Source organism: Mandrillus leucophaeus, unplaced genomic scaffold, assembly GCF_000951045.1.
Source record: "Mandrillus leucophaeus isolate KB7577 unplaced genomic scaffold, Mleu.le_1.0 Scaffold749, whole genome shotgun sequence".
NCBI lineage: Eukaryota > Metazoa > Chordata > Mammalia > Primates > Cercopithecidae > Mandrillus > Mandrillus leucophaeus.
Window position 1 is genome coordinate 1,247,007 of NW_012108130.1, and position 16,124 is coordinate 1,263,130.

At 34.6% G+C, this 16,124-nt stretch overlaps 1 protein-coding gene across 1 annotated transcript in view; it reads left to right on the top strand.

The window, feature by feature from the left end:
- RAD21 (RAD21 homolog (S. pombe)) overlaps positions 1-16,124 on the top strand; it is a 30,687-nt gene that overhangs the window by 5,659 nt on the left and 8,904 nt on the right. Inside the window, exons 2-8 of the mRNA XM_011966145.1 lie at positions 4,211-4,386; positions 7,723-7,852; positions 9,008-9,107; positions 12,555-12,661; positions 13,534-13,740; positions 14,222-14,347; positions 14,710-14,832. Of these exons, the coding sequence (XP_011821535.1) occupies positions 4,243-4,386; positions 7,723-7,852; positions 9,008-9,107; positions 12,555-12,661; positions 13,534-13,740; positions 14,222-14,347; positions 14,710-14,832 (937 nt within the window). The 5' untranslated portion in view covers positions 4,211-4,242. The remainder of the gene's footprint in view (positions 1-4,210; positions 4,387-7,722; positions 7,853-9,007; positions 9,108-12,554; positions 12,662-13,533; positions 13,741-14,221; positions 14,348-14,709; positions 14,833-16,124) is intronic.

A 16,124-nucleotide genomic window follows, 5' to 3' on the forward strand; every position in this document is an offset into this window, starting at 1 on the left:
CCATCCTATGCCAAACAGACATCTATTTAGGAATCTCTGCCTCTGCATAGCTGGGATATTTTAGGCACGGTGCTCTGACCAGCAGCTGAAGTGCTGGCCATGAGCTACTGACACCTGTTGAAAAATACCAGTAGTTTTAATTTTTAAAACGTCTAAAATTTTTTACATATGTCAATTATGAGATCACTTGGTGGATCTTATTTACTTATTCATTAAGCACATATTTAGTAATTGTCGTGCAACAGATAGTATTCTAGAAGCTTAATATTAGGGAGTTTTTTGTTTAGGATACAGTTGCTTGCTTCCATAGTGGAACTTGGGGCTTGTCCTATACAACAGCGATTATATTTCTCAGAAAATGCTGCCATGTTGGATTTCTATGAAGTTCTCTAGATTTTATAACATAGTAGGAGCAGCTTAAGTTTTGTTAGAACATTTTAAGACTTGAAGTAGGCACTGATTTAAAACATAGGAGGCTCTCTTCCAGTATGGGAAGCGGGTTTTAATCTGTAGAATACTAAATGGCAAATAAAGCATCTTTTAGGTGTTATTAGTTAATGCTCGTACGTTAAGAATATTTTGTCTGAGTTCTTAGTATAGAGCATGGTATTTCTTCATTCTTTTCTTTTTTTTTTTTTTTCCAATAAAAACAGAGTCTTGCTATATTGACCAGGGTGGTCTGGCACTCCTGCCCCTCAAGCAGTCCTCTTACCTTGGCCTCCCAAAGTGCTGGGATGACAGGCGTGAGCCACCACGCCTAGCCAATTTCTTCCTTCCTTAACTCCAAATTTAGGAGGAAGAGTTTACAACATTAGACAGTTGAAAAAGCCTGTTTGGTTTTCTTTTGAGAGAAAATTTTTTTTGGTATGAATTAATAATCCTTTGGGAACATGAGATTGAGAGAATGAGAATTTCAAGGCTCTTTGCTGTTAAGTGATGGAAATGGAGATAAAGCAAACCTGACTGCAGTAGTCTTGCACCACAGCCCCCCACCCTCCCAAATATTTTTGACATGTAAGAAATCTGTTGCCTATGATATGCTTAACTAAAATATATTTTCTCTACATCATTGGAAAGAATTGGCACATTTTTAATTGAAAGTACAGTAAGCAAAATTCTGATTTTAAGATTTACAGACTCTGACAACATGAAAAACAGTTACTCTGTGTCTTTTAGAAAAAAGCTAATTCAAAAGAGATTTTAGTCCCACCTGTGGTGTAAGAGATCCAGCTTCTCTGTCTTTGCCAGCATTTGATGTTGCCGCTATTTTTTAATTTAGCTCTTTATTAAGTGTGTGGTGATAACGTTTTTGGCCTTAATTGGTATTTCTCAAATGCCTAGGATGATTGAACGTCTCATGTTCTTATTTGTCATCAGTAAACTTTTTCTGTGAAATTTCTCTTCTTTGGCTCACTTTTTTTTTTTTCTTTTTAGACAGTCTTGCTGTGTCACCCAGACTGGAATGCAGTGTCGCTTTCTCAGCTCACTGCAACCTCCACAGCCTGAGTTCAAGCAATTCTCCTGCTTCAGCCACCTGAGTAGCTGGGATTATGGGTGCATGCCACCACATGTGGCTAATTTCTGTGTTTTTTAGTAGAGATGGGGTTTTGCCAGATTGCCCTGACTGGTCTTGAACTCCTGGCCTCAAGTGATCTGCCTGTCTTGGCCTGCCAAAGTGCTGGGATTACAGGCATGAGCCAGCATGCTTGCCTCTTTGCTTACTTTCTAATTGGATTTTTTTTTCTTTTTACCCCTGAAGTTTTGAGAATTCTTTACATACTCTATATCTGAGTTCTAGTCAGATGTGTGGTTTGCAAATATTTTTTCCCTAGTCTATAGTTTGTCTTTGCATTTCTCTCGTAGAGCAAAAGTTTAATTTGATAAAGGCGAGTTTATTGAGCAAGAACTTTTCTTTCATGGGTTGTGTTTTTGGTGTTGTGTCAAAATTTTTACCAAGCTTTAGATACTGAAGGGTCCCCCTGCCATTTTTTAAAAGTTTTGTCTGTTTTGAGTTTTTATATAATGTGTGAGATTTAGGTGGAGGGTTTTTTTCTTGCCGTTTTTGTTTTGTTGGGGGTACGTGCGTGTGTGTGTGTGCATGCGTGCATGTTTTCTGGCCTTCAGATCGTATTTAATAACTTCAGCACCGTTTGTTGAAAAAAATCTATCATTTCTCCATTAGATAGCTTTTGCATCTTCGTAAAAAAAAAAAAAAAACAGTTGAACTTAGTTGTGCGGGCTATTTCTGGGTTCTCAGTTCTGTTCCATTGACTGTGTTTCCTCTGCCAATACCAATCTTGAGTGTTATAGCTATGCAGTAAGTCTTGAAATCAAATAGACTAATTTTTCTCACTTTTTAAAAAAATAGTTTTAGCTTTTTTAGTTTATTTTCTTTTCCATATAAATTTGATGATCTTGTCTATAAATGTAAAAAAACTCACTTATTTTAATAACTGTATTAAAATTTCTTTAAAAACTAAACAAATATGATACTTGTCAGCAGTCACACTTCGGGACAGTTGTCCTAGAGAAATGAAAACTTAACGTTCACCAAAAATATGTACATGAATATTTATAGCAGCTTTATTTGTAATAGCCAAAAACTGGGAAACAACTAAATGTCCTTCAGTAGGTGAATGTCCAAGCATATGGTGGTATATGCATCTCATGAAATGCTGTCCAAGAGTTAAAAGGAATATACTATTGATAAATATAATAGCTTGGATCACAGAAGCATTGTGCTAGATCCAAAAAGCCATTTCAAAAAGTCACATAGTATATGATTCATTTATATAACTTTCTCAAAACAACAAAATTAAGTCCAGTGTGGTGACTCACACCTGTAGTTCCAACTACTTGAGAGGCTAAGGCAGGAGGATTGCTTGAGCCTAGGAGTTCAAGGCTGCAGTGAGCTATGATCGCATCACTGCACTCCAGCCTGGGAGACAAAATGAGACCCCATCTCTTAAAAGAAAAACAGTGACAAAATTAGAAACGTAGAATTAGAAATTAGAAATGGTACTTGTCAAGACTTAGGAATGGCAGGAAGAGAGGGATGAATGTGAAGAGTTTTATAGTGATGGAATAACTATGTATCTTTTTGCAGTAGTGATTATGCAAATCTGCACGTGATAAACTGTTACAAAAGTCTATAGACATATTGAACCAATGTCAGTGCCCTGGTTTTGATACTATATTGTGGTTATTTAAGATGTCACCATTGGGAGAAACTAGGTAAAGTACACAGGACCTACTGTCTGTATAACTCCCTGTGACTATTTCAAATTAAAATTTTAAAGTGCTTTTTATGTATTGTACATGTACTTGATTTTGTTTCTGTAAAGCAAGGCATATATCGTTTTCTAGTAGTGGACATTTTAGAAAAAAATTAAAACAATAGATTTGTTTTAAATCTGGAAATTCATGCAGCTAATATACTCTTCTGAACTGGGATTTTCAGGCTGCCTTTCTTAATACATTAGAGTGCTGAAGGAAAGTAAAATGTCAGTAACATATTTGTGATTCCAAGACTTTCAGTCATAAGATAAATCTTCTGCTGTACCATTGTCCCTGATTTCATATTTAAATTATAAGTAGACAAATGCTTTGTAAGTTCTTGAGTTAAGAAAACTATATATTTAATTCTTTACCTTTTTTGAACCTCGATTTTTCTAAACTACCCACCTGTAAAATGGGGCCAGCCCACCTGCTTAGCTTTGCTTGGTGGAATGTGAAATGCTTAGTACAGTACTTTTCGTGTAGTAGCAGTTTTACAGATAATTTATCCCAGAATCACGATTTTTAATGGGATTCTAAAAATGGAAATTTCCACAGATTGATACCTGTATCTGAGTATCTTTCTTCATAGATTTTCTTTTCTTGCCATGAAAAATATATTCTCTAACTTCTGGCCAGTAAACAGACTATTTCTACTGTCAGTCATGATAGAAATGAAACAAGGCATGAAAGCAATTTGACTCTTGGCCCTTTTACTTTTAGCTCTTAGTATTTTGGGGTCTGTTTTTTTTTTCTTCTCTCAAAATTAAAACAATAGATTTGTTTTAAATCTGTTGTTTTTAAAATACATACTAAACATTTACTCAAGCCTTTTACAGTTTTTATATTAGTGAAGAAAAATTTTAGATTTCTTATGTCTTGATAAGTATTTCAATTGTCAGATGATATTTACATTAACTGTTTTTCCCCTTAGGTTTTCTTCTATTTTCATAGCCAACCAGAACAATGTTCTACGCACATTTTGTTCTCAGTAAAAGAGGGCCGCTGGCCAAAATTTGGCTAGCGGCCCATTGGGATAAGAAGCTAACCAAAGCCCATGTGTTTGAGTGTAATTTAGAGAGCAGCGTGGAGAGTATCATCTCACCAAAGGTATGTTTGATGTTGACATTTTTATTCACTTTGTTGATTTTTTTATTGATACGTGAAAATAGAACTTCTGAAAGTTTTTTAGGTAGGTGCATTGGAGGGCAAGGAAAATCCTTCAAAGTTTTTCTTTATTATGTGAAGTCCTTATCGCCTCTAGATACATTTGATATGATTATGGTATGATTCTCTTTTTCTTTAAAAAACTCTCTATATGCACTGATATTTTGATTTGCCTATTTTTAATGGCAAATAAGCATCAGTCAGGGCAGTGCCCAAATATTGTTTACTGACCTGTTCCTTAGAGGAGCTTTTATTTGAGACCCTGACTCAAAAAAAAAAAAAAAAAAGAGGTGGAAGTGCTGTAAATGCGTATTACTTAGTAAAATAAGCCAATCTAAAAAGGCCATATATTATGTGATTGCAGCTGTAGGACATTCTGGAAAAGCCAAAACTATACAAATGAGACAGTAAAAAGATGGGAGGTTGGGGAGAGTATGGAGGGTTGAGTAGGCAGAGCGCAGACGATTATTTTTAGAGCAGTAAAACTGTTTTACTTCATAGTATAATAGGTAACAAATGTCATTTACATTTGTCCAAACTCGCAGAATGTATAACACTAAGTGTGAACCCTGTTGTGAACTAGGGACTTTTGGTAATGATGTGTTATAAGTTTATCAATTTTAATAAATGCAACACTGATGAGAGGTGTCAATTGTGGGTAAGATTATCTGTGTGTGAGGAAGGGAGTGTTTATGAGAAATCTGTGCCTTTTCCTAAGTTTTGCTCTATTTCCTGGATGCAGCCTTCTAACAATCGTTATGTTAGTTTTTATGTATATACACAAAGAAAACTTGTGTACATGTACACAGGAAAGTCTAGAAGGCATACCAAAAGATTATCACAGATTTCTGTAGGTGGTAGGATTACAGGTTGTTTTGTTTTCTTTTTAAAGACTAGCCATTTAGTAAACATTTCTTGTTAAATGTTTGTTCACACCCTTAAGTGTTTCTTAAGATTTATTTTTAGCATTATAATTGATAGGCCAAGTGATGTACATGTTTTTGAGATTTCTGATAAATACTAACAGTTTGTTCTGGTGAGATTGTACCAGTTTGCAGTGCTGGTCAAATTGTATGAGAACATTGGTATTTTCCATTTTTTTTTAATAGGTATGCTTGCTGGGATAAGTTAATGGAAAAGGTAGAAATCGTACTCTTTTCTGGAAAGTGTATGTGTGGCTAATCTTTAACATCCGTAAGCAAGTATCGAGTGTTCAGCTTAAAAGGATAACAGATTTTTTCATGATATGTACTGAGTACTTTGTGCCCCTTTAGGGACACTGTAAAAGAGTATGAGACAATCTGATAATGAACATGTACACGAACAGCCACAAAGGAAAGCAGACAGTTCAGGAATAATGTAAAAGATTGTAATGTGTTTATGAGAGAAAGTGATTTCTCTTACTTCAAATTTTTTAAACCATTTCTGACTGAGCTTTTATCTATTTGGTAACAAGATGTAAAGATATTTCCAGAGAGTGAGCTGGCCTGAAATTTCTAATGTTTGCTTTGGTGTGCAGTTCGTGTTATGAAAATGTTGGTTTGGTTGTTTAGCGTAAGTGTCACACGTGGCTTATTTGCAACTGTGAGCTTGCATACTCTTTTTCTCTTCTCTCTTCCACTCCCCCATTGGAAGAGCCACTGGCCCCCTTTGCAGAGCCTTCCCAGAATATGTAGCCTGAAATCTTTATTATATTTATGTTTACACTTTAACACACCCTGGCTCAAAAACATATGCCATACGTCATTTTACCTACTGCTAGGCTAAACTCTGAACCAAACTAATCCAGAAAGAAAGCTTTTGCCCAAACACCACTTTTTGAAAGTTACTAGTGCTAGATAAGATAATAGTTAGCAGAGGTTTTTTCCCTCCTCCATTCTTAGGTGAAGATTCAGTCAATATTAATTTTGAATTTTATAGCACCACATAACAGATTCTGTTTTTCCATTAGGAGCAACATTTTAATTTGAATTTTTTTTTAAATTAGGGATTCATCATCTGATACATTCTGAATCTGATCACAAATTTGGTATAATTTCAGATGTCTAAAAATGTATGGCCATAGACATCATCCTTTATGCTGTAAGTCACATAAAATGCTCATAAATACAGAACCTGAGTGTCATAAGCAGGGTCCTAGTGTGCTATAGAGAATACACATAAAATTTAAAATACAATATTTTCTTTTACAAATAACAATAAACTAAGCATAATTGAAACATGAAGCAAATGTTTAAAAGTTTTTTTTGTTACCTTAGAACTTGTTGCGTTTTATGGCATGGTTTTGGAAAGTATCTGGGGATGTTTGAGTTCATATTGCCTTGTTCTTTCAGTAAATTTTCCTTATGGCTAGAGTAATTTTGAATACTTGTGTTTAGATGGAGTCTTGTCTCATTATTTTATCAACTACTGCTTTTCCACCTACTGTATCTCATATTAATGTTGATCAAGATCTGCCTTGAAAAAAGGTTGGGAGTATATTTTCTGGTGAAAAGCTATGGCTACTATTGTTCTTTATCAATTAGTATGCTTTCCAAACTTTGTTTTTAAATCAGTATGCTTTCCAATTAATGGAAACTTAGTAAAAAGTAACTTAATAAGGGAAATAGCAGACTTAATTAACTAAAATTTTGGAAACAGGGAGATCTGAGATTGGTTCAGCAGCTTGATTATGTCATCCAAGGATTCTCCATCCTTAGTGTGTTGGCTTCTTGTCCTCATACTTTAGCGTTGTGGTTTACAGGGTGACTGCATGAAGCACCAAGCAAGCCCTACCTATTCACAAAGCAGGAAAGAGGGAAGGAAGAGAGAGACGTTGTTCTTTTTGGGGGAAAATCTTTCTCGGAAACTCTCTGGCATATTTCACCTATTACTCAATTGACTGTTTCATGCCCACTCATGAACAGGTATTAGTAGAGAAGAATGAGACATCTGTCAATGTGCGGGACATTTGCTTCTCAAACAAAATCAGAATTGACTTAGCCAGCAAGAAACAATGGCTCTGGTCTGGCAACCAAAAGTGTTACGTGCTCCTTAATGTGCTAATGACACAATTCATGGAATGGTTTAGTGCTCACTTCCTAGCTTCCTTCATGTTTGTGTTAATTCATGAATTACCACTTACTGTGTCTTTTCAGGATATTCAATATTCAGCGAATTTATAGATAAGGACAGTGAGAAATGTACGTGATTATAAGGCAACTTTAAAGGAAAAAGATAAAATGACTATAAATAGCACGAAATGCAGGTTTTGAAATATGATTAATGTTTTATTCATAGGTGAAAATGGCATTACGGACATCAGGACATCTCTTACTGGGAGTAGTTCGAATCTATCACAGGAAAGCCAAATACCTTCTTGCAGACTGTAATGAAGCATTCATTAAGATAAAGATGGCTTTTCGGCCAGGTATTGTTGAACTTGTTTTTTTTTCACTTTGGAGTTTCTCTTGTTTTTTTGTGTTACTTAGCTAAACACATTTTCTAAATCTACTTGCTTTATTGTAATTGCAATACAAGGAACCCTTCAAAGATAGTGCAAGGCTTGGGGAGGCAGTGCTTCAAGGGAGGAAACCTGCTTGCATCTCTTCTCCCTGTGAGGTAATGAAGCTCACCCCCTTTTTTGTTCTTCCTTTGGAGCTGCCTTTTTAATACTTTTTTCAGCAGCTTACATAGACTGAGTCATCAAGAGGTTGAAATGTTGAAAACTTAATTGTTATGTAATGATTTTTTAAAATATAGCTCAGAAAAGACAATTTTAGGATTTTAAACTTTTTTTCCTAAGTAAATATTCTTTGTAGTTTTTTGTTATTTTGTTTTAGGTAATGATCAGTTGTAAAACTGGAGTCTGCCAACCACACCACCATCTAAGTAGATAATTAATATTTAAATTCACGTATCTTTCTATAATTTTTAAAAGCATTGATGAAATTTTTATTCTAATGAAAATAATGTGTATAGTAGAAACACCTTAAACAGTTTCTACTGAGGATACATTCTAGTACTTCAGTTTATGTCAATATTTGAACAGTAAAATGTTTGAGATCTAAGATTTTATTTAAAAGTAAAATATTTAGGAAAAGACTACAATACTTAACATGTGACCAACAGCACATTTTATCTAAATAACATGCTTTTTGTCTTTCAAAGCAAGGCATATTTATTATAGACAACTTGAAAAATATAAAGAAAATTAAAATTGTGTAATTCTTTCTCTAAAATAACCAGCTCCTTTTAACATTTAAGGTACTCTTTTGCAGTCATTCTTTTTGCGCCCTCATAAATATCATGTTTAATTAGGAAACTATTACTGGTTATTTGTTGATATGTCCGTTTAAACATTTATGAGCTTAATGCATAATTAGTGCTTTGACTTTTTCCTAAAGCAAGGAATACGATTTATGAGCATGGAAAAAGAGAAGTACTTGTGCTTCAAGGTATTTTGCATATGTTATCAACCTTTCTATTAGAATATAAACTTAGGAAATTATACCTACTTATCTCTCTCTAATCCCTAGATAATTTATGGGTAGCTAGATATTCAAGCTTACCATTTCTTTTCTAGGTGTTGTTGACCTGCCTGAGGAAAATCGGGAAGCAGCTTATAATGCCATTACTTTACCTGAAGAATTTCATGACTTTGATCAGCCACTGCCTGACTTAGAGTATGTGTCTTCTTTTAAAAAAAATTGTTGACTTGGTCTACAAAAAGCAGTAGTATTAGCTTTCAAATATGTAGTTTTCCTTGGAATGTTTTACATTAACAGGTAGCTAAAATGCATATGTATGTTTGTTTAGGATGGTATATAAATATGGAACATAAAACCTAGAAAGTTGTTCTTCTGTAAGAAAATCATGTGGATGTCAGCTTTAACACAGCTAAGATGTGAGAGTTTTGACGCGCTTAGGCCAAAGCTTATGTAAACTGAAGCAGTCAGGTATGCTTGTTACATAATGATAGCAGGGATTGTAAACTGTTGCTTCATGATATTTTTCAGAGTTACATGTGAAAGTCGGCTACTGGTTATCTTCTTGGCCAGGCTATACTCAGAGCCATAATTCTGTTCTGGTTTGTTTTTATTTTTGTTTTACATGAACATGCGAGATAACTTTTTATGAAGAGCAACAAAGGGTCATTGTCACGACACACATTTGAGAGGAGAGAGTTACACAGAAATGGCCGTTACAGCAGAGTATTGTAGTATGTTTCCCTTTTCTCAAGCCATTACCATCCAGCTATCATGCCATGATGTTGGAACGTGACTGTAGCTTTCCAAGGGACTTAGTAGCATAACTGACAACCAAGCCACTCTACACTATTACAAATTTCTCTGCTTTTTGAAATGATCTGTGGCTTCTAATTAGAGTAAGTTCATGACCTATTTTGTTATTGCATGTGTATTGATTAGTTCTAGGCTCTATCTAGCTATTTTACTTTTTTCTCTCCTTTTGACATTTTATTTGAAAATTTTTTATTGTGGAAATTTTTAAACATAACTAATAACTAGAGAAATTAGGATTATGAACCTAACATGTCATTCAGCTTGTTAAATTACAAGTATATTGCCAGTCTTATTACATCTATTTTTCCCCCAGCTTACCTCACAGCCCCCACCAGATTATTTTAAATTAAGTAACAGATAATCTTATTTCATCTGTAAATAGTTCGATATTTGTCTCTTAGAGGTAAAAGAATTTTTAAAGCCTCCATAACACATCACACCTTTAAAAAAATTATCAGTAATTCCTTATTATAGACATACTTTGGAGATACTGTGGGTTTGGTTCCACTGCAGTAAAGCAAGTTACACAAATTTTGGGGTTTCACAGTGCCTATAAGTTATGTTCACACTGTACTCTATAGCTATTAAGTGTGCAGTAATAGTATTATGTTTAAAAAAGCAGTGGGCATAACTTAAAAATACTTCACTGCAAAAAAAAAAAATGCTAGTGATCATCTCAGCCTTCAGCAAGTTACAGTTCTTTTGCTGGTGGAGGATTTGCCTCCATGTTGATGGCTGCAGACTGAAATGGGTGGTGGTTGCTGAAGTTTGAGGTAACTGCGGCAGTGTCTTAAAATAAGACAACAGTAAAGTGTGCTGCATCGATTGACTCTTTCATGGGAGTTTTCTTTGTAGCATATAATGCTACTCGATAACATTTTACCCACAATAGAACTTCTTTCAAAATTGGAGCCAATCATCTGAAACCCTACCTCTGCTTTATCAACCAAGTTTATGAAATATTCTAAACCCTTTGTAGTTGTTTCAGCAATATTCACAGTATCTTCACTAAGAGTAGAATCCATCTCAAGAAACCAATTTCTTTGCTCATCCATAAGAATTAACTCCTCATTTGTTAAAGTTTTATTCCAAGATTGCATCAATTTAGTTACACCTTCAGGCTCCACTTCTAAGTCTAGTTCTCTTGCTTTTTCCACCATATCTGCAGTTACTGCCTCCACTGAAGTCTTGAACCCCTCAAAGTCATGCATCAGGGTTAAAATTAATTTCTTCCAAACTTTCTATTCCACTGAAACTTTCTCCGTATGAACAGTAAGGTAGTTTTGTTTTCTTATTCATGTTCACTAGAGTAGTATTTTTAATTTCCTTCAAGAACTTTTCCTTTGCATTCACAACTTGGCTGTTTGGTGCAAGAGGCCTAGCTTTTAGCCTAAATCAGCTTTAGACATGCTTTCTTCACCAGGCTTAGTCATTTCTAGCTTTTGATTTAAAGTGAGATACATGTGACTCTTCGTTTTACTTGAACAGATAGTAGCCATTGTAGGGCTATTAATTGGCCTTATTTCAATTTGTTGTGTCTCAAGCAACAGGGAGGCCCAAGAAGAGGGAGAAACATTGCAGGGGGCAGGGTGAGCGGGAGGGCAGGGGCAGGGTGAGCAGGAGGGCAGGAGCAGTCAGAACACACAGAACATTTCTTAAGTTTGCCATATTATTTGGGCATCCTTTGTGACACCCAAAATAATTAAAATAGTAGCATCAAAGCATCAAAGATCACTGGGCCAGGTGTGGTGGCTCACACCTGTGATCCCATTGCTTTGGAAGGCTAAGGTGGGAGAATCGCTTGAGGCCGGGAGTTTGAGACTAGCCTGGGCAATATAGTGAGATCCCGCCCCCCCATCTCTACTAAAAAATAAGCAAAAAAATTTAAAAGATCACTAATCAAGATCACGGTAACAGATATAATAATAATAAGTTTTTAAATAGCATGAGAATTACCAAATATGACACAGAGACATGAAGTAAGCTTGTGCTGCTGGAAAATGGCACCAATAGACTTGCTCAAGGCAGTGTTACCACAAACCTTTGGTTTATTAAAAACTCAGCATCTGTGAAATTCAGTAAAAAAAAAAAGTGCAGTAAAACAACGTATGCCTATATGATATCTAGTCAGCATTCAGCTGTCCCCAGTTGACATGTTGGCTTTTTTTTTTTTCCCCTCTTTCCAGTTTGAGTTGAGGCTAAACAAAGTCTACAAACTGCATCTGGTTGATATAGCTTATGGGTCTCCTAAGAATCTATTATAGCTTTGCCTCCCTTCTATTTTTTTTTCCTTGCCGTCTATTTTTTTGTACAGACTTGGTCAGTTGTTTTGAGGTATTAATGTTCTGGATATAGCTGATAGTGTTTAGATTGGTGTTTAGCGTTGTACACTTTTTATTTTTTAGTATTTTTAAACTATATGAGAGATTATTCTTTATTAGAGGAAGAAACTGAGTCTCAGGGAAGTCAGGGAACTTTCGAGTTTACACCGCCTGTAAGTTGCAGGGTCCTAATGAAAACCCATGCCTATCTAGCCCATCATTTCTAATTTTTTCCTCTATACTTGGTTTAGTGACTTCTGCATATTACATTGTAGTTGCTGATTATTGATGCTTTTCAAATTTAAATACAAGTTAATTTCCAAATTACTTGCATTCTTGGATTATACTGGAATGTATGAAGATATTAAATATTAAGGCTTCTAAAACTTGGTGGGTTGTGTGTATATATGTGTATTTTTTTTTTTAATTTTTCTTATAGAGAGAATTGGGATTTTTTTTTTCTTACAAAAAGACTTGAGACTAAAATGTATTTGACCTTCTTTTAAAGTGACATCGATGTGGCCCAGCAGTTCAGCTTGAATCAGAGTAGAGTGGAAGAGATAACCATGAGAGAAGAAGTTGGGAACATCAGCATTTTACAAGAAAATGATTTTGGTAAAAGAGAAACAAATTACTAGCCATTAGTTTATAATGTTATATTGTGCCGCTAATAGCAGTTTCAGAAGAAAACCAGACTATATTCACATTGACAGAAAGACTTAAAATTTCATGTAATGCATTTTCATCAAGAAAAGAATTTGGCTTTCTTACCAGTATATTAAGCATCATTTTCATATTTAGAGCTAATTGTTTACCTACTCCTCTCCCTATATACAGTCATAGAACCTATGTATTGATTTCTGCGAGGAGTCCCAATATTGAAGTAGTGATCACATTTAAACCAACCATTTTGGAACGGTTAGTTTCCCTATTATACTTGCTATTCAAAAACAGGTATTCAAAACTAGTAGCAAGCCATACTCTTTTTTAAAAGACGGGGTCTGTGCTGTGTTACCCAGGCTGGAGTGCAGTGGCTCTTCACAGGCAGGCTATAGTACACTACAGCCTCGAACTCTTGGATTCAAGTGATCCTCCCACCTCAGCCTCAAGTAGCTGGGACTACAGGCACATGCCCCTGTACCCAGAACCAGATTATTTTCTTGATGAAACACATTATAACAAGAAAGTTTAAGCTGTGACTATTAATGTAACTTAACATATGTACATATTTAGAGTTTAACATATTTTAGGATCATTTAAATCTAGATCTAAGGTTGAATTTACTAGTCATGCCCAAGTATTGTAGCTGTGTGTAATTGAGTCATTTTTAAAAATTTAGATGCTAAGATTTAAAGTTTAAACTAGATATTTTAACATTTGAAGATAAGACTTCAGTAAGCAAATGTGACATAATTATAATAAATCATTAGCTGTTTTATCACAGTGCTATTTCTAATCTTTCTAAACTAATGACAAAATTTGTTTAGGTGATTTTGGAATGGATGATCGTGAGATAATGAGAGAAGGCAGTGCTTTTGAGGATGACGACATGTTAGTAAGCACTACTACTTCTAACCTCCTATTAGAGTCTGAACAGAGCACCAGCAATCTGAATGAGAAAATTAACCATTTAGAATATGAAGACCAATATAAGGATGATAATTTTGGAGAAGGAAATGATGGTGGAATATTAGGTATGTGAGAAAATGATGGTTACTCGAACATAAACAGAATTTCTTTATTGTAAAGTTTTGGAAGCAGTTGCTAATTCTGAGTCTTGAACAACTTAGATATATGTGAGTGAATTGTGATCAGTTGGTTCAGTAAGACATTTCGGTAAAATCAGCCTCTTAAAATATTATAACAAAACTTAAATATGCTTATCAGAATGCTGAATTTTATTAGTACTTAAAACTGTTTGTGTTTGATAGCTGTGTTAAGTAAATATTTTTTAAAATAGATAAATGAACTAGAAAATACAAATGAAGAATGATAATTTTTTTATATACTAAGTGTTTTATACTTTTATAAACTACCTGGAGGAGAAACAGATAAAAATTGAATATATGTTTAAATTTTATCCCTTTTAACGTAATTTTGTTTTTCCATTGATTGGCTATTGTGGTTTTGGCATTTCTTTTAGAAATTACAACTAACTTATATTTCCTATTTCAGATGACAAACTTATTAGTAATAATGATGGCGGTATCTTTGATGACCCCCCTGCCCTCTCTGAGGCAGGGGTGATGTTGCCAGAGCAACCTGCACATGACGATATGGATGAGGATGATAATGTATCAAGTAAGCATTTCATGTTCAGTGATTCTGGGGATGATTGTATGGCATCCAAAAAGATACTTACCATAGAAGATGACAAACTAGAAGTTATAGTTTTTAATGAATTACAAATATCTTTAAGTACAGTGCTTATGATTGATTACTGCTTCTGATTCTGTGTTTAATCTTGCGACCCTCCCCATTTTTTGGCCAATTGAGTTACAAGTCTGGTGGGGCTTTCCCATTAACTAGAAAAATATTTTTTCTTAGTAATAATAGGATTTCTTTCTATTTCATGAAGAGATTTTTCTCCCACCATTTGTAGGATATATATTACATACCAAAGTTTTTGTGACTGTATTTTTTTTTTTTTTTTTCTTTTACAGTGGGTGGGCCTGATAGTCCTGATTCGGTGGATCCCGTTGAACCAATGCCAACCATGACTGATCAAACAACACTTGTTCCAAATGAGGAAGAAGCATTTGCATTGGAACCTATTGATATAACTGGTGAGCATATGAACCTTTAGATTTATACAGCATACAACATAAGGTCTTACTTCTGGTTTTTGCCTGTCTACTGATCTGCTACTGTTGTTTTAGATAACTAGGCTTCTTGCTTTTTTCTGGTTTTTTGCCTGTCTACTGATATGCTACTGTTGCTTTCGTTAACTAGGCTTCTTGCTTTTATGTCATAGTCATCTGTCATAGTCTTCTATCGAATTATAATTTTGAGTATTTTGTAGAATGTCTGTGCAAGTTGCTGTGAAATATAAAAGTATAGAACAAGCTTTCTGATAATGCGTATCTTAGTCTCCTGGGGTTCCCAAAATGTTAGCAGCTCACATGTGTAACAACTAGAAAACACTGGAAAAGCATTTTTCAATAAATTACAATTCTGAATGCTGTACAGTTGGGCTACAAGCTGGAAAAAAACTAAAAGTATTCTTTAAAAAAAAAAAACAAAACTGGAGGCTGGTGTGGTGGCTCACACTTGTAATCCAGTACTTTGGGAGGCCCAACCAGGAAAACCACTTGAGGCCAGGAGTTTGAGACCAGCCTGGGTAGTAAATATAGTAAGACCTGTGTCTTCAAAAAGAAAATTTTTTTTTTTTATGTGCTCTTAGAATTTGCCTTTTTCCGCACGTTCTGAAAAAAGAAATCTTTTTAAATTTAAAAACTGGAAATGTCAAAAATTCTAGAATAAGTAATTTTTTTCTTGTAGTTTTTTTAAGTAACATTGCAAGACACATTATTTATATTTGAGGAGGGCTGCTTCTGAATGACAGACAGTTTGAGATAATGGGGATATAAAACTTAACAGTTTCTAGATGGTTTATGAGGACAGTAGGAAAGAATACTTGAAATCGATTACAGTGTAATTTAGACATAGTTTTTACCTTTACGTAGAACAAGATTACCCTTTTGGGTTTCCCATTGATGAGGGAAATGTACAATTAAGTAAAATATATACTTTATTAGATAGTGAGATTAGAGAGAGGCTCTCACTGTGTGTAACATCTTTTTGTATATATATATATTTTAAGTGTTGATCCAAAAACCTTTGGGGTATGTCTGACAGGGTGAAATTTTGAGGATTTTATTTAACCCCATGAGCTTTTCTGCATTTTAAAAAAGTGAGACAATACCACCTACTTGTAAGTTTTAAGGATTAGTAATGACTCTTAAAATGTCTAGGATGGAGTTACAGTTCTATCTGACTGGGCCTGGGCTTGTTTCATTCTATCAAGCAGCTTCCACAACTGCCATATATGAATTATAACTTTTCTAATAAAAATAAT